At 41.4% G+C, this 26,299-nt stretch overlaps 1 protein-coding gene and 1 long non-coding RNA gene across 5 annotated transcripts in view; one reads left to right on the top strand and one right to left on the bottom strand.

Annotated features, from left to right (window-relative positions):
• The window catches only part of LOC143664888 (uncharacterized), a 34,302-nt gene that overhangs the window by 4,753 nt on the left and 3,250 nt on the right, over nt 1–26,299 (top strand). The window lies entirely within an intron of this gene.
• On the bottom strand, nt 14,825–25,976 carry CTXN3 (cortexin 3). Of its 4 annotated transcripts, none has more exons than XM_077138312.1 (4): nt 25,660–25,976; nt 24,153–24,503; nt 23,685–23,764; nt 14,825–16,385 (listed from the first exon to the last, which is right to left on the bottom strand). In XM_077138312.1, the coding sequence occupies exon 4, from the start codon at nt 16,284–16,286 to the stop codon at nt 16,041–16,043; it is 246 nt and encodes an 81-aa protein (XP_076994427.1). In that variant the 5' UTR covers nt 16,287–16,385; nt 23,685–23,764; nt 24,153–24,503; nt 25,660–25,976; the 3' UTR covers nt 14,825–16,040. The 4 variants fall into 4 exon arrangements, with proteins under 4 accessions (XP_076994427.1, XP_076994428.1, XP_076994429.1 ...); XM_077138313.1 differs by having other exon boundaries at nt 25,610–25,672; XM_077138314.1 differs by lacking the exons at nt 23,685–23,764; nt 25,660–25,976 and having other exon boundaries at nt 24,153–25,562.

Genomic DNA, 26,299 nt, shown 5'->3' with positions numbered 1-26,299 from the left:
TCTCTGAATGTTCCATGTGTCCTCAAGAGCATGTGCTTGTCTTACAATCATGCATTGTCACATCCTCTCTTGCTAATCCGTATCATGAATTCTAAATAAATGAACATTGGCATATTGAAATTGCAGAGTTTCCAGTTAGCATGTCCTGTGCCTCAGTTTACTCTCCACAAGAACAAGCATAATGATAGCATCTAACTCAAAGGGCATTAACTTGTGAGAAACGATAGAAGAATAACTGGTATGTAGAAGGCGTTGTCAACACTGACTGCTCTGCCATGGCTGAATGAGAATTATAGCTTAGATTTCTAAATTGGCAATGTATATAAAGAATTGTTGTTGAAAGCAAAGTCATTTTAGGCTTAGTTTCTGGAAGATAAATTATATATTTGACAAGTTATGAGGAGAATTAAGGATTAAATGATGAAAGGCTTATTCCAAGTACAAGGCAAGAATTATCAGGAGTAGTCTGTGCCAGAAGCCTAAAATGGAATGTTTTTCCCCAGTCTTTGACATTTTTTAGATCCCTGACCTAAGAGAGTTTCAATAACACTGATGTATAACCGAGAGTAGATTTCAGGATAATCCTAATAAAATAACCTGGTCATCTTGGGCTAATATGCCCCAAATCCTAAGAAAGCATTTTGTTGAGTTGGCAGAAGTGGGCTAAATATATATATATACACAGAGAGAGAGAGAGAGAGAAGAGAGAGAGAGAATTAAAATAAAAACTGGACGAAGAAGAATGACAAAGTAATTACACTAGTTCTAAATAACTGTGTGCAACTTAGAATGCTATTTCTTTTACACCCTCTCTGTCAAGTGTCAGTGAAATAAAACGAAATTTGTTTGCCCGGTAGAAGTGAGGTGAGTAATACTAAAGACAGACAGTGATGCGTAATATAAACACCATGGGTTTAGGAGTCAACGTGCATTGATAGGAGTCCTACTTTCTAATAAAATTCTTGCAGAAGCCAAAATGCTAAAGTTCTCTTAGTGACCAATTCATTCATTTATTAAATGCTTCGGAAACAAGCAAATCTGCTTTCTGAATTTGAATTCTGCCACTTTGTAAGTTCGTTTACCTCTTTGGGCTTCAATTTCCTCAGTGATAAAATTGGAACAATAGAACTTTCTGGAAGCCTCAAAGGCAAAGGATTTTAATTATCCCCGTCACTCTACGTTACACCTCCCAACTAGCCTGATTGCCATCTTACACAATTTTATGTCCAGTAAAATGCCTTCCACGTGGGAACTCTCCGTGCATGCTTGCCAAATAAATGCTTGACTACAGCACTTGAAGTAGCAATTTGGAGCCCAGACTCTTAAATCTAAACTATGAGAAAATGGATGCGTGAAAAAGTAAGAAAGAATAAGGCATGGTTCCATGCATTCTGATCTCCTTGAGCAAAAAGGCTGCATGTATATTTTAAGGTCTGTTATTGCATTTTTTAAAAAAAATTTCATCCTTCTTTAAGCCTTTCCTTTCATTAAAATAAGCAGAAGTGAATTAATGAACTATAGCAGAGACCAAACTATTAGGAATTTAAAGATTAAGTTCAAAGTCCATGTATCACCCTGCCAAAAAGTGCAGAAAACCTCCCTGTCTAAAAGATCCAGTCAAATTAAACTGAAAACACATTTGTTAATTCTTGTTGGTGGATGTTGAAATGTACGCTCATCCATCACTCTAATCTTTCTGTCCTTAAGTATGCTTATTAAGTAAATGTTGATTAGACTAAATTCTATTTCCAGCTGAGCAGTGGGGTAGTGGCTTTAAAAAAGCAGGAATTTCATGGGAGATGGGATTTTCTTAAAATGGACAAATCCATTAGTATATTTCTATTTTTTGAATATGTGGTTTACATAAGACTCAAAGGAGTTAGAAATTTAAACACAGCCGCAAATAAAAATCAGCTCTGAGGAAAATCCCCCCACACAAACAACAAAATCCTTACCCAGAAAGTCCACTAGAAATTCTTTAAATGGAAGGGAGGGGAAAGGAAGGAAGGAAGGAAGGATGGAAGGGAGGAAAGGAGGGAGGACGGGAGAACAGGAAGACCGGAGGGAAGACAATGCCAGGTCTTCTGCATTTTTGAGATTAAGCAGCAAAGCATGGAGGTCTGTCTCAGCCAGTGACTAGGGGACAGTGGCCTGTAGATATTGGAGTCCTTCCCTAACTCGATTCAATTCAATCGTATCCAACAAATAATTATTGAATATTTGTTATGTGTAAGGCAATGTGCAGACTAGGAAATATGAGGTTAAATAAAGGTGATTACAAATAATTCCTCTTCTCATATTAACAAGAGATCTCAGACAGCTGGAATCTGGTTCTTTACAAAACCGCTGATCTAGATACAACCCCGCTTGCCATTTGCAGACATTGCTGGAGGGCAACGAGTCTGAAACATCTGGATAACTCTTTCCATTCCCCATTCATTTGATTTAATTTAACTTCCTGGAACTTATGGTTCTTCATTTGGTTTAAATCCAAGCATTTGCTTTAAATCCATCTTAAAAACATATTCAGAAATGAAGCAATGGGATTTGAAGACATTTACATAATTCTATAATTTATTCACCTATATTATTGAATTATATGAATCGTTTTAAAATGATAGTCACTGAAATGCTAAGGGACGGGTGCACGGGTGGTCCAGTGGTAGAAGGCTCGCTTGCCATACGGGAGACCCGGGTTCAATCCCTGAACCATGCACTGACACCCCCTTCCCTCCTCCCCAAAAAGTAAAAACTAATGGAGCACAACTTGGTTTCTAGAAGGCGAATTGAAATACAAATCAAACTTAAGATGCATCTTGGCCAAAATTTGATCAAAGTGTTAGCTACTCGAAAAATAATTAAGTAGTAAATACTCAGACAGAAGCTAAGCCCTTTACATTGATGGTTGACTTTTTGCCTCCAGCTAGAATGCATGCTCCTTGAACAGCAGGGAACTCTGATTTTTGTTTTTTGTTTCCTTTCTCTGTAAACCTAATGATGACCTAGTACAAGGCATGATGTCTCTAAGACACTCAGGAATGCTGTATTAATGAGTGAATAAATTAATTAATGGGAGGTGTGACCGTACAGCATTTGTAAACTGTCACTGCTTCTTAAATTGAAACTGACTGAAAAAGTAAGCATAGGCAGTAATGTAGAGCAGCCCAAGAAAACAGGCAGGTGTTTCCCAGGATCAAAGAAGGAAGCTGCACTTTGAGAAGAGTTTCTGGAGAAGGAAGGCAGCTGACCATAGAATCTACTGCACTTAACTTTCCAGTGATATCTTAGAGGATGCATCCAGTGTAGCCATCTCCCCAGAGATATCTACCCCATGAAAACCTCATCACCCAAAGCTGCCACCAGTGGCCTGCTAACCCTAGAAATCTGTGCAACGTACTGAGATGAGCTCTCAGATTCCAGAGAGCCAATGGGATTTATTGCCAAGGTTTCTTTTACAAGAGTTAGAGGACACAGCCATCTCACATTTTGCCTACCTTGGAGAAATATTTAAGTAAACACACAATTTCATTCCAGGACTCATTGGCTGGGCATTCTTTGAAACTTCAGTTACAGATCTCTCAAAGGAACGGCGTGACCTCCATCAAAGCTCAGGCTTGGAATTCTCTGAGGAGGGTAGTCACAAGATTAATGTTCTCCTTATTTAAAACTAATCTAAACCTAAAAATAGCTGCAACAGCCTCTACTTCTCTTAGAGGGGATGTAAGCCAGGAAAGTGGCAGAAATTATACTGTTAGAGAACATCCACAATAAATTCTTCAATGAATATGGCACTCAGGGACTTTAACATTTGTCATATATGCGATGTATTTTCTTTTATCAATAAAACATGATTAATTTAATTCTTTTCAGAATACCTACAGAAATTCATTATTTTCAAATATTGGTATTTAATATTTTTGCAGGTTTTAACTACTCAAAAGATTGTTCATTTATTTGCTGAACAGTTCCATTTGTTCCCTCTAGATTATGGACAATATTAAGGAATTCAATTGCCTTTTCCAAAGTCAAAGCAATGATGAGAAACCTGAGAGTATATTCTTTGCTGCAAATATTTTGAAAGTTGGCTCATTTAAAGAGGAAAATAAAACTGTATGATGAAAGAGCATTTCTGGTAATGAAGAAGAGAAACCTTGTCTCTCACTGCCTAGAGGTCTGTACTAGCTCCAAAGAAAGTGTTCATTTTAAGCACAGAGCACAAGTGAATCTTTACTTTAACTGGATATTTTCCTCATTATACCCTGAACTAGGGAAAGCAAATGAAATAATCACAAAAGCATGATTTTATAAAAGTTGCCCTTATTAGTCTAACTTTTGTTGGCAGAGTTTTGTTGTTAGAGCATATTTAAATATTTTAGTATGTCCGTGATGATGCATGAAAAAGATCCCCCTCTTCCATTGTGTGATTTCTTGAGTCAATGTTTATGGGGAACTTGCTAATAATAGAGCACTATTCTCACCTTCTCATTTAGTTCTTGCAACAGGCCTGCAGGGGAAATGCTATTAATATCATGCCCATTTTGCAGATGAGGAAATGAGACATAAAAGAGTTAATTTTCCCAAGCTCACAAGATTAATGGCAATTGGAGACTGAACGCAAACAAAAGAGCTGAGTATTTATACAAAACAGGGAACAAACAAAAAAACCCTTAGTATATTAAATTCAATGTGTTGCAATTTTGTTAAAGGCTACTTTTTAGTTCATGGAACCTCTTTTTTGTAGGGTTTTCTTAAAATCAATTACAGCAAGGACAAAAACTTCAGCAGAATACCTATACAATTCATTTCTAGTTCAAGATTTTAACTTATTTCTGTAGTTTTCTCTATTAATGTGAGTCCTACTGCTATTTTGTAGATGGGGAAGCATCGTGGCAAACTGAATTCCAATTTCCACTTTGCCTCACACTGGCAGCATGAACGTGGGCGTAGTACCTAAATTCTTGGAGCCTCAATTTCTTGCTGCATAAATCTTCCCTTGTACTGTTGATGAGATTTAAATGCAATAAGTAAGATAAGCATCTTTCATTTTGATGTTCAATAAATGGCTTCCAAATTTCTAGCTATAAACTTGTTTTAGGAATCAAAAGGAATTTGGAGACGAGCTACTCCAAACTTCTCATTGTACAAATGAAGAAAGTGAGGCCTAGAGAAATGAAATGACTTACAAAGTTTCTCAGCTAGATCATTGTACCAGTAATGACCCCAGCATGGTGGCGTGCTAGGTATGTGCTCTTTCGTGATTCCTGCCACCAGGAGAACTTTTCCTTAGGCAGATACTGCATTATTATTTTCATATCTAGGCAGCGTAGCAGTATTGGGCAGAAAGTCAGGGGTTTAGACAAAAGTTTTTTGCTGCCTGTTGGTTGTAAGCTCTATCTTATGTTGGTAGATCCCTTGTTGTCTTTGTGATGAATCCCACCTGCCAGCGTGGCTCAATAATATTTCAGCTCAGTTCTGAAAGCTACACAAATATCACTCCAGTAGTTTTCCTGTCTTTTGCAGCTTTATTGCTTTACTTAAATAAATCTTCCCCTCAGTGAGCGTCTCCATGCAGCATCACCATGGAGCTTCCCATGGGAAGCAGTTGCTTACAATTACTGCTGCAATTGACTCCTTCAATGAACTGAGAGCCCTGCGGCATGGCACAGAATCCTCCCGTTGGGTCTGGTGTTTTCAAAGTTTTTTTAGTTCCTTCGATAGATGGTTTGCTGAGCCAACTTACAGATGGCATGGAGATGGGGCATGGGACACAATAAATATGATAATGGGAGAATCAGGTTTTAAAAAGATTGGAATTATGGACAAAATGGCTTACAGTGAAATAAAAAAGGCAATTTTAAAGTCCTGGACTTGGGCTCAAAAAATAACCATGCAAAAACTGCTATTGCATGCTGTGAGCTATGTTCAAAAGGAAACCACTACAACAGCAACAGCAGAGGTAAATAATGGGGGAGAGGCACAAGAGTTAAGAAGAGGTTTAAATTACTCTTTGGCGAGGGCGTGTTTATTAGTTTTCTTTCCCTTAGGAACAATGAAATTATCTAACGTTGAGAATGTTGATGGATTGTGGAATTTGGACCTTATACATGATGCCTGATGAATGCAGGTGGCTGAAGGATGCACTGACTGAGAAGTTATTGGTGAATGATGGTGTATACTTATAAATGAAGGTTGTGCTGCTAGGAATGGAACAATTTCGTGAGGCATGCAACGATGTGAATGAACATGTGGGACATTTGGTGAGACAAAATAAGCCAGAAATAAAAGAACAAGAATGGTATGGTCACCTTTGGACAATGCTTATAAGAAAACAGGGGCCTAGATTGTAAGCTTTTAGAGCAGATACATTAAGTCCAGAGTGGTGATTATTATTTCTGGATTTTGAGAGGTTGTTTTATATATATAACCTGATATTTAGAGAAAAGAATGGAGCTGAACAGTTGGGGTTAAAGTAATTCAGAACATAGGGGCAAGGAAGACAGTGTCTATATTTTAGTACCACCCATACTTTTTGGGACCATTGGAAGAAAGGTTTATTTGGTCTTGAATTGAAAATTTCTGAAGTGCATAATCTAATTCAACCTATCTGTATAGCTCATTTGAACAGCTGAAACACAGGAAGCACAGAATAAGAAAGAGGTCCTTTAATCCTGTATAGATTATTGTAGCACCTGGATGCATCCTAGAATATTTTAAGCAGATATCAAAAAATATTGGCAAAGTCCCCTGAGGGATGGGAGAAAGAATATGGAACTATTAAACTTAACCATCAGGGAATCCCCTGATACTGTGTCAAACTTTAGGGGCACCCAAATCAATAGCCCGTGTCCACGATCATAAGGCTTACTCTTGTGAAGTTTACGTAAGTAACAGAGAAGCTTAGACTACCTATAGGCATGCCTAAGAGTTACTTCTGGAGGACCTCTTTTGTTGCTCAGATGTGGCCTCAGTCTCTCTGAGCCCAACTCTGCAAGTGAAATCATTGCCCTCCCCTCTATGTGGGACATGACATCCAGGGGTGAAAGTCTCCCTGGCTATGTGGGAGAGAACTCCCAGTGATAAATCCAGACCTAGCACCATGGAATCAACTATTCCATCCTGACCAAAAAGAGGAAAAGTAGTGCAACTAATAAAATATCAGTAGCAGAGAGAGTTCAAATAGAGTCAAGAGGCTACTCTGGAGGTTTCTCTTATGCAAGCTTCAGGTAGATCTTGCTACCTATCATAACCTGCCAACCCCCAACCAAGACCATTCCAGCCAATCTTAAAGAATACCTAGGGCAATATATAAGATTCCACAAGGGTCCCATGCACTAGGGTAACTTTGCAGAAACCTACAACTTCCAGATGGGTCCCTGGTTAGATAAGTCCTGAAACCTAGCCCAGTCTCTCCAGAACATTAGATAGTTGCATCTCCCTACCCCATATTAGTGACAGGCCCTTCCAATATGGAAAAGTTTAGAATTGCCATAGCCCAAACACCCCTAAAGAGAGGGATGGAAAGAACAAAGGTGATGGTGGAGTTATAAAGAAAAGATGGGATTTAACAAATGAATATGAATGCTGAATCATTAAATTGATATCTGTTTTAGTCTCCAGTCTTTTAGAACAGCTAGAAGTAAAAACCCCAAATTGTGGAATGGTAACCCATGTCAAACTCTGAAATATGTTCTACAGCTAATTGTGGTGCTATGCTTTGAAATTTATAGCTTTTTTTGTATATATGTTATTTTTCACCAAAAAAGAAGGAAAAAAGTCAATTGTGATGATAAAAAAGTATTTAATCCCTCTACCTTCTATATTCTAAAGCAGCTAGGAGGAAAACCATGAGAGGATCATATGGTAGCCCATGACAAACTCTGGGATCTGTCCAGTAACTACTTGCTGAAGATTGCTTTGAAAACTATTGCCTTTTTATTTCTTTGTTTTACATATATGTTATACTATACAATAAGAAAAGTTAAAAATAACTATGCAGGAATAGGATGGGAGTATTTGGCATAACATTAGCATAGAATTTCTACCTTGGCATAGGTAAAAGTGCCCAAGGGTTTAGGCTGACTGTGAATGTAGTGTGAGTCAACAGTAATATGGCTGCTAAAAAGAGATTATTTTATGCCTTTCTTAAATCATGTGACTGTTCAGAATAAAATAAATAATAATTTGGTTCCACTCATTTTAGTTTGACCACACATGGACCATTGATCTTCTTCTGGGCAGGGACATAGTTAAACTGATAAGCGTGCAGAATTTTTCATAAGAATAACAGATGATTCAAGGCCTATCACAGTATGAAGGATGGCTGAAATTAGCCTGCCACAATATCATGGATGCTGACAGAAGACACAAGACTCCTGGGTAAGAGACAAAGAAGAGTTTATTACTCACAGCAACCACAGTGGCCAGAATATCCACATTTTCTTGTGCCAGTTCCTGGAGCTCCATTTCCCACAGAGCAATGCAGAAAGGGTGAGATGATACCTCTTCACAGTGTAGGTGGCATCATAGGAGAGAAAACCGAAGCTTAGGAAACCCTAATCTTTTATAATGGGGCTTAAGCAAACTTGCCCAACGTTTTACCTAGGGGGACGCTATTGCTATTTTGAAATGCTGTTTGCAGTACAAACATCTTTAAGAAGAATAAAATGCCGTCTATCCTCTGATGAAAAGGCCTATGGAGAATGTCTTTCAGCAATAACTGTCTTCACATTATGTAGGATTGTCATGCTGAAAAGTATTAAAAATTGTTGTGACTCCAAAAGAAATACGAGGTCCAATTGGTAAAGATTACAGAAAGAAAAATTTCTGGAGGATAAGAAAATATTTTATAAGAATCAGAATATGTTCAAAATAAGATAGACTTCTTAGACAGTGAGGCACGCTCCAGCAGCAGCAGACAACCATTTGTTGTAACTACTGAGGAAAATGTTGATATATCACAGAAGCACTGAATTTAATGGTACATTAAATTTCTTCCAGCACTCCTTAAATCAGAAAGATATCAAGAAAGAAAGAAGTGAAGTAATTAGGAAAAAAAGCCAGACAGAAAAGGATAAGGAACACTTTTATACTCTCTGAGGCTCTACCCATGTCCCCAGGGGATCCAGACATCTTTCTGATAAACCAAAGATAAAGGCAGTATCCACAGCTTTTATGAACTTTATGTTGTAATCTCCCCATAGTGCCTCTTCAATCAAAAAAATAGCTCAAAGGTCTGTGTGGAAATACAGACGCTTTGAACTTTTATCTTAGATTGATTATGTTGTGTTTTGAGAATATCAAATCTTTGCTAAGGAATCCTCTATAATCTAATTGGAAATACTTCTGGTTACACAGACTCTTAAAATGAAGCTTGGGAATACCCTCAAAAGGAAATACTCTCTCCATAGGCTTTTTTTTTTTTTTTTTAAGAAACAAAACATGTTTGGCTCCCCCACAAAGAGATTACTTAAGAATAATTCTCATGCCAAATAGAAAAAGGGCATTTTCACTCATGGATTAATTGACTGGTTATTCTGTTTAAATTCATCTTCATATTACATTGGTATGATGATGAAACTACAACTAATGGGTGGAGAAATGACTCTGGAATGTCACTTGACCTCTTTGTATCTCATTTCTTCATATGTGGAATGATGAGAGGTTGAAATAGAGAATGGCCAACTTTTGTTCTAGCTCTTCAAACTCCCAGGAATCAAGGAACAGCCATAAACATGAAGCTCTAGAGCTGGGAAGAGGACCTGGAAGAGAACAGTGGTGGAAATCCCTTTCAAAAGACTGTTTAAAGAGAATTGTCCTTCATCTAAAACAAAGAAGCATGAAAACATCAGTTAGGATTTTGGGAAAGGCTGTGGGATAGAGGGATGTGAGAATCTTGTGGTGCTTTGGGACAAGACATGAGTGTAGTTCACATCTGAAAACTTGAAACAAAATTGCCGCTCAACACTAAATCCAGCAGGGATTTATTGTTTAAACAGATGATCTTGGAAAGACCTCCAGACTGCCTGCTACCCTCCAGCCTGTGCAAGCCTCAGAACGGTGAAGCATGGCTTCTACAGAGGTAGACATCTGGATGGAAGTCTTTCATTCTTTTGAGAAACAGGGGGTATAGTAAGACCTTAGAAGGTCATTTCTCATCTCAAAAACAAGCAAATAATCTCTTCTGGCATGGGCAGTGTATCATTCAGAGTTCTCCAGAGAAATAGAATATTATATATTGAAATTATATTAATAATCTTGAATACCCAAAACATTACAAACATGTTGACTGCAATTAGAATATAAACTAATTGAGAAATACATGTTTTTGTAAAAGTGATAATCAGACATTTATGCAAGAGTATGACGTGGACTGGCTTGATGCCAGCAAGAAGGGTTCTTCCTATAAAACTTAATGCAGATGCCGCTTGGTAAGCATTTGTTAAGAAACAAGACAGCATCAGGTTGCTCTGCCTTCTGGTTCCACTGCCCGCACTATGCCGTGAGGTTTGCTGCCCATCTTGCTGACACATTGCAACCTCTTGCCATGGACTTTGGAACCTCCACTGGATACCATGTCGGACCTGGCTTCCAAGACCCCTCTTAAAGGCATGCCTGCTTACTCTTGGTTCTCAGGCCAATGGACTTTTGAGATCTGATATCCCCACCTTTAATGTGTTGCATGCCCTTGACCTGGCTATTGGGCATTGATTTTGCCCAATCAATGGGCAAAATCCAGAAAAGTTTGTGATTAATCCAGCAAATAGATTGCACTGAGCATTCAAACTATCATTGTGTTGGATCTGCTTTCAAACGCCAAATTTACTTTAGATTTCTGCGGTGGTTTGAAGGTATTTGTGCTGCAGTAAAAACATGTTCTTAAATTTAATCCATTCCTGTGTGTGTGAAACCATCTAGACCTTTAGATGAGGCTACTTCAGTTCAGGTGTGGCCCAGCCCAATCAGGATGGGTCTTGCCCTATTATTGGAGAATGAAATTCAACACAGAGAGAGGGAAAATCCATAGGAAGCGAGACGCTGGATATCGACAGAATCCGGAAGAGACAGGAGATACCAGACTCTTCACCGAGTGCCTCGGCATGTGACAGAGGAACCAAGGATTGCCAGCTGCCAGCCCTAGAATGCTGGTCTCCAGGAAGAATGCATCACCTTGATGTTGTCTTGATTTGGACTTTCTTTTAGTGTCAAAACCATAAGCCAATAAATTCCCATTGTTTAAGCCACCCCATTTCATGGTAATTGCTTGAGCAGCCCAGGAAACCAAAACAATTTCAATCTGCTTTCAGTTTGTTACAGTGATTACATTTAACACAACACAGAGCCAACAGGATACAAATGTACATCTGCATACACACATAAAGAGATCTATTTTAAGGAGCTGTTTCCTAGAATTACAGCAACTGGCAAGTCCGAATATTGGTAAAGATGGCCAGCAGAATAGAAACTTGAGGCAAGGGTTGATGTCGTCCTGAGGCAGAATTTCTTCTTTGGGAAAGTTCAGTTTTTTGTTCTCATGGCCCTCAACTGATTGGAGAGGCCCACATTATAGAGGTTAACCTCCTTCACTTAAAGTCACCTCACTGTAGGTGCTAATTCCATCTTCAACGCACCTCAACAACATCTATACTCGGCACCACAGCCTAGCCAAGTTCCCCAGTTGTTCATAACATTGACCCTCGCAGCCAGTTTGAGCCTGGGTAGTGTATGTGCATAAGGTGATGTGTGCACTTTTTCTGGATCATAGCTCAACTCTTCAACTTTGTGATTAATCAATCAATGAGACACCTCTCTTACATGAATTTTCTGAGAAGATACACATCTGATAAATCACATCATGGGTTCAAGGCATTGGAGCTTAAAATATTTACTGAAAATAATTATGCTCTAATATGTTTCACATGTCAATTCTGAAAGTTGGTATCTTGAAACTACAAGGTGTTTTTAATGATCTATGGTGGACAAGTAAAACTTCTCATCATGAAAAATGTAGTAATTTACAATATAAAAATGTCTTACTGTTTCAATAAAGCACCATGTAATGAATCCAATGAAAAACAAACTTGGATACATAGTTTTTCCCTGCATCATAAATATCTGGTCTATTTTAACTGCTGCCTACAAAAACTCTTGCTTATTTTGTTTCAGCTTTAACCCTTAAAAATAGCCACAGAATTATCTGGTTTGGAATGTTCATTAATTTAACAGCAGGAGTCAAATTAATCTCCTTAAAACTCCATGAAAGCTTTCTTTACTCTGTGTTTAGGATATTTAAAAAGTCTGTTCAAGGGAGCAATGCTGATCTAGAACTCAGGTCTCTTGGGGGCACAGCCCATGGGTCGTGGCTCTTACCTGAGACTGAGAAGGAAGTAACCCCATTATTCTGAATCAGAAAGCAACTCTAAAAATCGACAGTAACCTGGGGAAAGCCCTTTGCTTTCATCCTGAGATGCAACTGTACATGTAGAGACCAGCTGCACTCTTTATGAACACATTGTAAGGCAGGCAAAATGCCGCACCATTAGCTCCTAAAGCCAGAAAAGACGGAGCTTATGTGACCTTTCCAGAACATGCTGTCCACTCCAAGGACATCAGTAACTAAAACAGTGAGCTAGCACTTCCCATGGGGGAATTGAATTACGCTGACTAGCCCGAAGGCTTCATCACTTACTCTGGTCGTGCTGCTCTGGGGTAAGACCACTAAGGGGGTTGAGCAAGGAGTGGTAATCTAAGAAGGAAAAACAAAAATAGAGTGGGGAGCAAAGGGGAGAAGGAAAGAAGAGCAGGATTTGGATGTCCCTGCGGCACTTACCCCCAGTGCCTGTGCTCAGAGGCCTCTCAGAGGGCAGGTTGCTATTTCAGTCTGTTCCCATTATAGCAGTAGATCCTAGCTTACCCTGAGGAAGGGTGCAGAAACTGAATTGACATACCCTTCTTCATGTCGTCTTCTTTCTGACAGGTCTGCATGATTTCCATAGTTCATCTTTCTGTTTAGGCCCCTCCGAAGTCCAAGTCAGCCTTGACCTTACCTACATATCCACTCCATCAGCTGCTCGCCTCGCTGTGAACCCTGCATTTCCTTTTCCTTACTCTGCCATCTTCCGCCCTCCCTTTCTTTCCACCTACCTAACAAACTTCTATTCTCAGAGATCATCATGTAACTTATTTCACAGTTATAACTTACATCTCATAAAGCGTTATCCCAAGCTCTTAAACACCACACCTGAGCCATCGTCTCCTGGGACTTGCCCTGACTCTCCTGGCCCTCATCCATCCCGCCTGTCCTTTATCTCCTGGAGCATTTCTTCACTACCCTATCAAATTAACCTCTAGGGGTGCAAAGCTGCAGTAATCCACATTTCCAACAGGCTCCCCAGTGGAAAATCGGGGGTTAGGGTGACCCAAAGAGGCAGAACTTTGACTTCTGCTGTTGACCTTACATTCTTCCATATTGCTTGATACATTTTTTTTCCACGATAACGTGCAACTTTTATAATGAGTATTAGTTAATACATTTATAAAAACTTCCCAGGCGATTCTGATGGCATTGGAACCTAGGTCCATGCCACTCATTTGAACAATGAGTCAGAAGTGCCTTCGTTCAATTCTTATCTCTGCAACAAGCTAGAGAGGGACTCAAGAACAAGAACTGACTCTGTGCTTTTCCTAGCTCTGAGAGCTAAATGGAATGCCAGGCTCAAAGTACATGCACAATAAATACTTGAGAGGATTTAAATAGATGCTGAAGAAAGTAGGAAAAAACTTCATAAGGACACATTTGGCATGGCACTATGAAGGAAAAGGAAAACCTTATGCTTAGTGGATTAAATAAGTATTTATTAATAAGACAGAAAAAAAAAACTTAGGTGACTTACTGGACCACAAGATGACAAATCAGCAGTAGAATTTTACTTTAAATTGAGAAGCAAAAGGTCTTTGAAGCCATCAATATACTTGTAACATGTAGAAATCACTAGGCAGTTCTCAGTCTTTTTAATCTGAATTGTTGTTGGAGTAGTGCACTCAGTTATAAATTCTAAAGAAGACATTTGAATAGTTTGGGAGAATATAAGAAAATAATCAAGACTCTTATACTTTGCTGGTGGGAATGTAAAATGGTGCAGCTGCTAGGAAGCATTCTGACAATTCCTCAAAAACTTAAACATAGGGTAATAATTTATGACCCAGCAATTCTACTCCTAGATGTATACTCAGAACTGACCACAAACATCTACACAAAAACCTATACATGCAAGTTCATAGATGCATTACTCATAACAGCCAAAGGATAAACAAAATGTGGTATACCCAAGCAATGGGATATTATTTGGCCATAGAAAGGAATGACACATGCTGCAACATGGATGAGCCTTGAAAACACTATGCTTCATGAAAGAAGCTAGACCAAAGGCCACATATTATACGAAATGTCCAGTCTAGGCAATCCACAGAGAAGGAAAGGAGGTTAGGAGTTTCTAGGGGTTCGTGGGGTGGGTAGATCAGGAAGTGATTGCTAATGGGTACACTTGGGGTTTCTTTGGGGCAATATAAATATTCTGGAGTTAGTGATGATGGTGGCATAACTCTTTGAATATGCTAATACCCTCTGAATTCTCTGGATAAGTTGTATACTTATGAAGTTTATAGAAGGTGCATTATATCTCAAAGCTGTTATTAAAAAAAAAGAATCAAAGGGAGATAGGGAAGGAGGGAAGACTGGACAGCAAGAACCCCCAAAGAAATAATAGGCAAGAAAGCAGTGTTAATAGGGGCTGCCTTTTAGGAACGGATGGCTCTTTTTTCTTAAAAAAAAAAAAAAAAAAAAAGACTTTAGCTGAGGAGAAAATTGAAAGTTGAAGGATATGGGTTATGTACACAGTGTAAGTGATTTAGTTTAGATATGAGAGATTTTCCTACCAACACAAAAGTTGGAATAAGAGGTTTCTTTCCAATCTCCCTTTTTGTTGAACTTAAATATTGCTTAGACTAGATTTTATCTGTGCAGGACCATTTGTGGGGCTCTTTTTGAAATGGGAGAAGGGTCAGTCAGCTGGCCATTTGTGATCTTTGCTCTTTATTTCTCTCCCTTGAAAACTGTTAAGCCTCAGCATTCAGTAGAATGCACCCCTCCTCTTTCATCCTGGTGAAATAAGGAAGGAGACACTTCCGTTTCCTGAAAAGTTTTATTTTGTTTCTATATACAGTCATAAACACATGTTCCTCTCAAGACAGTAAAAGTCTCTTCCTCTAACAATTAACTTTTCATTAAAAAAAAAAAAGCTTGACACTGCACTTAAACCTAGCATTTCAATCCTTTTTTGGGAAGTATATGTGATGAAAGTAAATTCAAGTTATGTATAGTGACTTCGACACACATTATTAATATGAATATGTAGAATGTACTTGGCATGGTAAATAGATTTTGAAACTCCTTAGGCCTTCAACCTTAGCGAGAAAAGAATTCCTACCATTTTTACGCACATTTGCCAGGGGCAGAGCCCCCTGTTCTGGGCCACTGCACTGCCCCTCGTGGCCGCTGGCCTCAGGACGGGACAGAGGCCTGCTTTGGGTCCACTCTGCACGGGCTTCCTCACTCTCTGCCCTGGACCCAGATGCCCAGGAAGATGAAGCAAACACAGAGAACAGGCAGACCAATGGGGCTCTTCTTGGCTGTCAGTTGACTCGGACTGGACTTTTTCTAGTCCTCTAGTCTGTCACGTTGACTAGTGCTTTTTGTTTTTTTGTTTTTTTTATGCTAAGTTCTCTATCCGTTTCGATGTTCTTGGTTTCTGTTCACACACATTCAATTCATTATTGAGTAAAAGCAGACATTTTAAGACTTCCTTTCTTTGGTTAGTCATATAAACCTCCATTTCCAAAACCCTCAGATGTCTTTAGCCCAACTGAATGTTGATTGGTCTTAGGACCAGATATCGCTAGAACTTGATTTGTTGGGAGCGTCAACCAAGGACTCCTGGCCGGGACACGCACGCCGCCTGCCCAGCAGGAGACGCTGCGCCCTCGCGCTATGCGAGAGCGTGGTCAAACTGGCCCTTCTCCAGGCCTTCCAGCCCGTCGGCCCAGGTCGAGGTCGGCATGCTCCGATACGGGTCCAGGAGAATCCGGAAGCACCTGACAATGAGGATTCCCAAGAAAATAAACAACAAAATCACAAAAACAAATGTGGTTTTCTGCTCCAGAGACATGCTAGAATCTGAGGACATGTTCCCAGGGGGCACGAGGGGTGAAGGGATGGGTTGTCCTCCTTCCATCGTCCAAGGAAGCCAGAGCACAGGGTCTCCCGATACCCTTTTGGTCCATCATCAGTCTGCTGAGATCATGGTGGCTGCACCTTAGAGAGGCTGAGTCATCTGCAGAGAGAAGCGAAGGGACTAAAATTCAAACAGCAACCTTGATTCCTAAACCTACAATCATTTTATTTTTTCCAGAGAGAGAGAAAAAATCTATAAACCTGCTTTCCTCTCTGCAGAGATGCTTAACTCTGTATAATCCTGAGGCAGAATATTTTAATACTACATGAAGTTGCCACGCTGTCCTGGGGCTAGAAGGATGGCCAGGGAACACAACATCAGACAGAAGATGAGAAATGTGCACAATGAAGTTGACGCCAGGGCGTGCTGCCAACTCAATATCCACCATTCAGTCCCCCAACCACTCCCCTCCCCACTGAGCCTCTCCTAGTTTCTTTCCAGCAAACACTCTCACGTCATTCCTGTAATAGCTATGTGAGTACCAGCTGTGTGGCAGGGCTGAAATGGGTTAGGCACTGTACTGCAAGCTCCGTGAAGGCAGGGACCTCTGCAGCCCCAGCACAAGGAACCTGAAGCTGGAAAAGGTGCCTAACAAGCACTCTCAGGGAGCACCTGATTCTGAACTTGGGCCTTCACTCTACTGCTAAATAAATGTGAGACCCTGAAGAGGTCCCTAAGCTGTCAAAGTGGAGGTAGAAATGCCTGCATATCTTGTGGTGTTATGATAATGACGATTGCCTATGAACATCCTTTGAAAAATATTCAAAGAAGGAAAACAAAACAAAAAGTGTTCCTTCACTCGCATCACGACTGAGGGAGCTATCATGCTCTTCCTTGACTTTATCCTGTCTGGGTCGTGGGATAGGGGGTGTCTCAGACTCCCAAACCATGAAGCTACTGCTGCTTTTTCTTTCATCTCCAGAAAACAAACACCAGGGTCAACAACTGACCTTGAGAAGCCCCCAAAGTACTGAGCTATGGGAAAGGAATCCATTGGCTGCATTTTTTTTAAAAGGCCAGTTTTCCTTACAGTGGCTTCCAACTCTTTAAGCCCATTTGGTAGAGAGGTGGAGAAGTGCAAGTTATGACTGTTCCATCTTTACTTGTGGAATAATTGAAGTACTTGGACATTCTTGTCTGTCTTCAAAGGAAAACTGAAATATATACAAAGTCTAATAAAAGCTTCAAGTACTAAACAAATCTATTTAGATCAAAATTCGTAAAGAAAGTTATCTATATTAGACATCACTACATAGAAAATCATTGTGCGTTTATTGTGAATCACTCCATGAGAAAAATTCTATAGCAGAGTAGTCAGTATGGACATTATTAACATGGATCCAAAAGAAATTATGCTCAATAGAAATAAGCAGCCAAATAAAAATAGAAATGATCGATAACTTCAATATAATACTTCTTTAGTTAACTTACAGTCATTGCCTTCAAGTATAGCTTTCGTAATCATAACAACAGTTTGCATGTATGTTGACTTTCAAGGTTTATAAAAACACAAGTTAGGAAACAGATTTAAAGGGAGTCACAACCATTATCTTGGAGGAAAGAGGTATCAATTTGGGAAGAAGTGATCCTTTTTTGCAACTCTAAGGCTAAAGCTTGTTTTTAAAGGCTGGAATGTCACAATCGATTCATTTGTGATTTATGGGTACTTTGAAGTAAGACTGGAATAAAATTTGACTGTTCTTATTTTTTTTTAAATAAGCTTCTTAAGAATATGGAGAATGTTAATGAGTTGGATTTGGTTTGGTGTGCTTGTTTTTAAGTACCTTCTCAGCCTCAGGTGTTGATTCCTGCTGGGTTCACTGGGCTGGGGCGGGTGGTGGCAGGAAAGGGTGGCCAGGTCTTCAGACCATGGCCATTTGTACCCAGCAAAAATACCCAAACTGGACTGGAATGTCCTTAAATCATACCAGCTATGGGATACTTTAGGGGTTGGGTCAAAGGAAAACCATTTGCTGATGAAGGGACAGATGCCCGTGTGATTCCTGACATGTCCTCAGTGTATTTTCATGTCTTCCTGAGGATTCCCTCACTTTGTCCCTGCTGGCTTCCTGTCATTCTAGAATCCCATTCTACGTCTCTCTCCTTCCGGTCCAAACAAGGCCGGAGTTCGTTTATCTTTGTTTCTTCTCAACACAGTTGAGTCAGGGAGGCATTTTTGGAAAGTTCTTTATGAAAGCACTACAGAGTCCAAAAAATAAATAAATAAATAAGAAGAGCAAAAATTATTAATCGTTTAAGTCTACTACGATAAGGACTTCTGGATCTGAGCAGTCCAATACGAGCAGCGAAGAACTGGACACCGAACCACTGGAACCTGAGATAGCGACCCCCGGCCACGCGGCTGACCAGCACAGCAGTCTCTTGTTTAGTCTGTACCCTCCCATCTCTCGTCTCCACTAGATGAGAGACATCGTGACACCCAGGACCAAGCATCCCTGTACGGGAACGCCACGTCCTTTTCGGCCGGCTCAGGGCCCCGCACAGCCAGGCTTCTCCCACGTCCCTGAGGTTTCCCGCTGGGGCCTGCCGTGCTGGGCAGCTGTCCCCTGAGGCCTCAGCAAACAACCCGCTCATCCTGATTCAGGATCTCTCCCTATAATTCAGTCTGGGGCCCAGCTTCTCCACAGGGAAGCCAGCTATGAGAATGATTTAAAATCCATTTTAATTTGGTTTTTCACCACTCCAAGCTGATTAATAGATGAGACCCACGGATGTGGCTAGCCCTCTCTGAGCCTGATCACGTTGTTTGAGAAGACTGTTAAAGGATCAAAATACCTTCTCCAAGAGCACGACCAACGCCTTCCAGAAATACTGAAGAGACAAACAAAAAAACAGAGATAAAAGCATTTTGAAAACTCTGCCGTGCCTTATGAATTGTACACTTCTCCCCTCCCAGCACAACTGCGGTGCCCAGGTTCCCAGAGAAATAACTTCTTTTGATCAAATTAGCAAAGGCTCCTATTAAATTGCAATGTTCTACCAAGGCAAGTGATGTATTAGCATACTAGCGGGGATTTATCCCTGAGAACTGTTCTCTCCAGGAAAAAATGTGGGGGTTGAAAGCAGATCTCACTGGAAGTGAGGGGCCGTAATGAGGCATCGCCAACAGGAGAATTCTGGGCCCCCAGTGATATGGGAGAGGTGGGGCGGAGAGATCAGGTCTAGCAGGAGACGGGCATGAAGGAATAGAGAAATCCAGAAACAAATGCCACCTATTTCACGATTTGGCCCATGATTGATTGAAAGCCCTGGCAAAGCCTGCTTGGTCTTAAACCCACAACCAGCTAATCAATAATTTACAAATGTGGAAAGCTCAATGACAAGTTTAATTTAAAAGAACCATCAGCTGTAAAGAAGATACAGAAAAAGAAATGAATTTAATCACTTGACTATCACAATACAAAAGTACACACCATCTGAATTTTAAAAATATATCCTTCTCTTGAGTAAAATGTCCCTCTGATAAAAACGATTCATAAAGAATGCACATGATTGCTTTTAGCTAAATAATGAAATCTTTCTTTTACATGACCAATACAACCTGGGCAAGCAAATTATTTCCAAAGATTTTGATGCAACCATCATAAGTCTTAAAAATAGCAAATGGGGCAGTGTGATGGTGGCTCAGTGGCAGAGTTCTCGTCAGCCATGCCAGAGACCCAGGTTCAATTCCTGGTGCCTGCCCATGCAAAAAAAAAAAAAAAGAAAAGCAAATGGCAGTTGTTTTAAGTCCAAAGGGGGCCCACGGCCCTTTCCAGCTGTGTTTGAATCCTGACCAGCTTCTCACCACACAGAGCACCTATGTCTTCCCTTGGCCACAGACATTTGTGTGTGCTCAGCAGATAATGTCTAATTTTAACACCAGATCAAGGAAATCTTCATTAAGAGACACCATTTTCAAAAAAAGCATATAATGCATCCCTTTTCTCAAGTCAACCGCCCTGGGCTCTGACAGTGGCAGGCGTAAAACTCCCTGAATTACTTAGGAAGCCCCTTGTATGCAGCCCACCTTAGCCATGGTCTTTCTCACTATTTTCAGCTTGCTTTGTGGTCGTTTGTAAAGCATCCCTCTCTTCCTTTTCCATCACTTCCTAGGTACCACATGGACATTTGCCTCTTTAAGCTCGAGGCTACATTGTCCCCTCAGCAAACCTTTGTACCCTCTCCTCCAGGGCCCCCACCCTCCCATCAGATCCTCCCATGAACCCCCCCTGGAGCTGGACCACCTAGCTAGCCAATTCCCTTCCTGCTAAATTCTACAGATCACTCTCACTAATCTGTCAGATAAATATAAATAAGGTGCACATATTCTAACAATGGAATTTTTCTCTATGTGTGTGTATGCACGTGCATACGTGCATGCCAGTGGAGTAAATGTCAAATCACATCTGGTTTCAAGTCAAATAATCAACGTATTGGTAAGAATCATCTCACATGCAATGGAACCTGCAGACCCCTAAGGCAGATGGATGCCTCATCTTCTCTGCTCCCGGGCTTGACTTACACCTGCTGCTTGTTGAGTACTTCTAGGTTCCCCTCGCTGAGCTTTTATCCGTGATGCTCTCTGCCCGATCAGCCCCGTCGCTCCCTGTCCCCACCTGTGAACCTTCTCCTCCAGGCTCCACACAAATCCCAGCTAGCCGGGGCTCCTCGGTGGTCTCGCACCTCTGCACACCCCGCAGGCATGGGTGCTTCCTTCCCCAGCTCCCGGAACACTTTCCCTGTACCCTGCAGCAGCGCTCACTCTGAGACAGCTCCCACAGCGTTTGCTTCCTTCCCCTTACTAAGCATCAGGCTCCTTGAGGAATTCCTCACGATGCTGGCGTCATTGCCTCTTTAAACATAGGTTGAATCAAATCTCTGGGCAATTAGTCCAGGGAACTAAAATTCAGACAGCCATCTGCCAGCTAAGTGATATGGAAGGGAGAAAGATAACCCCCTGCCAACCGTCCAGCCGAACCAGACTGTGCTTGAAGGACAGCTTGTTTCAGACAATCACAGAGGGTCCTGGCCACAGATCTCTTGATTTGGAAAACAGTTAGGTATTTGGCTCTTTACTTCGATGCTGACAGGTGGGGTCCGAAATACAAAAAAGGTCAAAGATAGGCAGACGCCCCTCAATTTAGGAGGTCAACCCCAATCTGCTTCTCGGTGGGGAGGGGGAGCCATTGAAACCATCCTGAACCCCCAAATCTGACCCAGAAAAAAGGAGTGTCAACCTTCACCCACCTCAGGCTCAGATCCTTGGACATTTTGTTTTGTTAGCATCTCATTATACAATTCCACAGTAAGGAAGCATATTTTACCTGAAGAAAATATATTTCAAAGCGATGGCATGTTTCTCTTTTCATTTTCAGGAATAGCCACAGAGTTAATAGTCTGCTGGCACACAGTTCTGTGGAACCGCAGCCACCCCTGCTACACCTGCCTTGCTCCTGTGCTCACTCACCCTCCTGCAACGGATGCAATAATAAACGCCGCAGTGCATCTGCCGTCACCCCCAAATGTGGTGGGTGTGTGACAAATGGGTGGTGATGCATGTTTTATCTTCACACCATCTCTGTGTGACATGAGGTCCATTTCTAATCTTTGCTGGGAAAGCAAGCGCAGTAAGGAGCAGAGATTATAAGTAGTTTGCCCTGCATTGTAAAATTAGTTACCAAAACAGTAGTCCTCCCCTGTAGAATGCTGGACTCCAAGCTCTTCTATGGCCTGCTGCACTGTTAGACCCAGTGAGGCTAAATGTACAGTCACCATTCCTTGGCGGTCACTGACACGCAGGATACAGTTCGACAATGGTGCCTGTATTATAAATTCCTCTAAACCATATAATTGCTGTGTCTAACTTTTAAAACTTTTAAGCCAGAAACCGAGTCATGTGACATGACATGCTTTTCAAATGTAGTTGTGTGAAAACAGCTCACCCATTGAGCAAGAACAGTCCCAAGCTTGTCCAATTTATAGTTACAGGTAATGTACAAGACTCTTTGTCCTATACAGACATCCTGTGCACCTCATTTATATTTATCTGACAGGTTAGTGAGAGTGATCTGTAGAATTTAGCAGGAAAGGAATTGGCTAGCTAGGTGGGGCAACCAGAGACAAACTTACTCAATGTCCTGCTTTATTCTGCAACAGTTCTCAAACTGCTGACATTTCACATGTTTTGAGCAAAAGGGACAGTCACCTTCCTGATTGCATACCTCGGCTTTTTCAAGATCCACCCGATGGCCCGTCCCACCTACCCCACCCCAGAAAGGTAAAAATGACATCTCCCCCCCCCACCTCGCAATTGTGAGCCCCTCTGCACAAGCCACATCATCATCAAAGTAGTCAGAACTAAGCAAAAGTTGTAAATGTATTGGAAAGTCTGTGTATTAGCCCAGTGAATAGTAGGGTGCATTCCAGGATATACAGCCATGGATGCAGAATGTTAAAATGTTCCATATAAACTCAAAGAATGCATGGCCCTCTTGGTGACCATCCAAGAACTTCAGGGAAAGATTGATGCAAATATAATATATCTTGACTGTATCGAAGTCAATAACCTTGTTGTGAAACTGTCCTGCATTTATTCAAGTGTTTGCATTGGTCTAAACTAGCTAAAGGGTGCATGCAACCTCTCCATTACAACTGCCTGTCAGTATACAATTATCTCAAAATAAAAAGTTTGCTTAAAAAAAAAAAGATTTCCTGGCTCATTTTTTAGGTCCTTAATGCATTTTTTTTAATCTTTTTTTTTTTGGCACATATAAATACATAGCAACTTCCATAATCTTCTTTTCCAAAGACAGCCATCCTGTTCCAAATCAATAGCCCTGCTCCTTCAAAATTCACAGGACAGCCAAGATTAAATATTTCTTATGCTTGATAAAATATATAGACCCAAGGCTCTTAGAAAGCCCACAGACAACGACTGTAAAAACACGTGAAGGTGGTCAGCTACAAATGTCAACAGGCAGCCTCAGAGTGGTTGCACCTGCAGCTGTGTGCCCGGTGCCAGTTCTGCAGAGTCAGCCTGCAGGTACGCTGGCCGCTTGTGCCAGAGATCCTGTGGTGCCCAGCTGACTGCTCCTTGCCCGATCTGGTCAGCAGAGACCTTCTTTAGCCTGAGCTTCAGCCTCAGCTTCATTTCTTTCTCTCTTCACCTTCCAACACCTGCTTGAGCGTCTAAAAGCGACTGCAGGGCGAGGCTACAGCCCAGCTCAGAACATCAGAAAAAGACCCCAAGGGTGCCCCATCAGTAGCCAGCAGCACCCAAAGACCCCACTAATGAACTGGAACTTTCAACGTCAAACAATAAACCTTACTGTTCCACCCATTTTTCTTTTTCTTTACTTTTGTGTTTCATAATGAAAAAAGGCTGCTTGCAAGTACCTCAGAAAGGCCGGTGCTGCGCTCTGCTCATGACCAGGAACAATCAGGGCTACTCATGAGTTGTTGAGTTGCCGTGGATCCTTTGTAAAAAAAAACAAAACACCCCTGTTACATTTCAGAAGGTGGGTTTGTTTTATGTAAATGGGGAAAAAAATTACTGCAATGGGCAAACAGCTTGCAAGAATAATTTACTGCAGCTTAGGAAAGAAAGAAGACTGTTTACAATTCCTGTATCCAGCATCAGTAACATTTTAAACTTATGCATTCTTTCAAAACAAAGACAACATTACATTCTACCCTCTGTATTAACTTGACGTAGCAGCTGTTTAATTTGACTTTATCTGACAGATCTAAATTCAGACCTTGGCTCAGAGAAGCATCTGTGCAATTATTGTTCATGCATACAACCTGCGAAGTTAGAGAAAACCGTTTAATTAGCCTGGCAAAGACATAGTTTGGGTGAAGTACCTGGGTCTGGCTGAAAAAACACTTGATCCATTTCCTGATGAAACAGTTACAGGTAGTTAGAAGCCTCTGGAGTTTCCATTCTTCAGGGCCAAGCTGTGCTACAGCAGTAGGCAGTGGCAGTGGCAGCTGCAAAGAAGCTGGATGGCACACCCCAAAGCATGTTGTTTCAGGCTCAGGACCTTCCCCTCAGAGCCCGAGTGGAAGGAGCCCCGTGGCTCCGGGCGAGGCGCTGGCGGCAGGAGAGGCTGGTGTCTTTGAGGTGAGCCATGCTTCTGCTCTGCCTCAGCGACTCTTCAGAGGATTCTGCTTCACCGAGTGGAAGCAGCATCCTAGCAGTGCGTCTGAAATCATCTTCGAGAAAGCATTAGCATTCAGAAGGAATACAGGGGAAACATCACAGGGCATTCCCATACCTTTACGAAATCAAAGCCATAAATCTGCCAGCGCTCTGTTCTTCTCTATGGATTGTCAACAGCGCCCTGCCTTGGAGCTGTCAATTAGCACCTTCCAGCAACCAGCCTGGGCAGGGCTGATGCACTGCGACCTTCAGGCCAACTCACTTAAGGGGAGGACTTCCAGGGAAGGGCATCACTTAGCTTTTGGAGATGGAGAAAACACCCCTCTTCTCAAAGAAAACTGAGTTGACCTTTCAGAAAAAGCAGCATTATGGATGGCAGAGATGAAACACCAATTTAAAAAGGAAAAACATCACATTTTTACCACCTCTTTGGTTTTTGCTCCCCCAGGGTGTGAATTTGCTGGGGCCAGTGACCCCTTTTGCCAGTTGGTATAGTGGTGGCGTTGGCAGCCCCCACGTGACACCCCCCCCCCCCCCAGAGTCCTCTGAGACCACTTGATGAATAGAGAGGACAAATTGTACTAGGAAAATCTGTAGAATTCTACAGATTCTGGTTGCATGGCACATTACTTAAATTATTTTCCTTGGATACAGTATCTAAATCAATTTGGCCAAAATTTTAGGATAAAGTTCTTTGAAAATGCTTTGCTGAAAATAATCCAGCATGATCCTTAAGTTGGAGCGTCCTTGTTTTTTTGGCAACTCATCGCCTCTTCCGTTGAAGTGGAAGCACAGTTAGCACAACACACCCACCCACCAAATGATGGGGTGCTGGATATTTAAAGCTAGCCGAGACTGTGCTGTCAGCATTCGTTGTCTCTTCAGAGCTTGTGAAGCAGCTCTGGGGGACTGCAACAGAGCTCATTTCCAACAGGAAAACCCCCATCTGTCAGCAACAGATGCAATCCTGCATAGGCTTCAGTCCCAAGAAGACCCTTTAAATTCAAATGCTAAATGTAGAATCGAACCGCAAGAAAGCATAAGGTTTCTTAACCCCCGTAGGATTTTCTGATTTTTAACTGAATTTCCCTTCCAGTTAGTTTACTTCCCTGTTTTCACCTGCACATGCACACACACACACACACACACACACACACACCTCCACAAAACCATAGGACAAATGAAATCCGACAAAGCATTGTCCAGTACCGATGGATCTCTTGTGTCCTTCAGCCTTGGGTCTCGGCCGTGCTCACAGAGGGTGGTTCAGGAGGTTTTCTGGCCCCACCCTCACTTATGTCCTTGTCACTCCGTGCCCTGACAGAGTACCGTGGTTGGAAACGCGCCTGGGTTGCTGCTGGCTGGCCCTGCCAAAGAGGTCTCCTCAGATAGAGTTTTAGCCTGTAGCCTCAGAGCTGTGGACGGGAACTTGAGAGGCCCGTGGTTGTCCTCTAGCTACTTTCACAGGCTGTAACCATCCCGGAGAGATGAGTGCCTGGCCTATTTTTAAAACTCTCCAGAGAAAGAGTTCCATAATGCTTTCTGACAATTTTTGTTTAAACTAACTCCTCCGCTGCTTACTTAGTCTAAATGAGTTAGTGCTTTTCTTTTAGTTCTGTCCTTGCTGCAAAAAAAACAGTGATTAACCACTGCAAAATTTTGTTAGAATGTTCTTTCCCCAAGAAGGCTAAACCGGGTAAGCCAAAGAATAGTTGATAATGATCTGATGATATGCTTGGCACCAAATTTGGATATTTCTTTTATAAGATCGTTATCATTGGGATTATTGGAAGTAAGCCCTTCCCCCAATACTGCTACATTAGGTGAATTAGGAATTCTGAAACAAGGA

The sequence above is a fragment of the Tamandua tetradactyla genome, chromosome 20 (genome assembly GCF_023851605.1).
Source record: "Tamandua tetradactyla isolate mTamTet1 chromosome 20, mTamTet1.pri, whole genome shotgun sequence".
NCBI classification, from domain to species: domain Eukaryota; kingdom Metazoa; phylum Chordata; class Mammalia; order Pilosa; family Myrmecophagidae; genus Tamandua; species Tamandua tetradactyla.
The sequence above is the reverse complement of the archived record's forward strand: the minus strand, read 5'-3'. Positions and strand labels throughout refer to the sequence as shown.

Coding starts and splice junctions, on each gene's coding strand:
- CTXN3 (XM_077138312.1), bottom strand. CDS start 16,286: ATGGAAGGAGGACAACCCATCCCTTCACCCCTCGTGCCCCCTGGGAAC.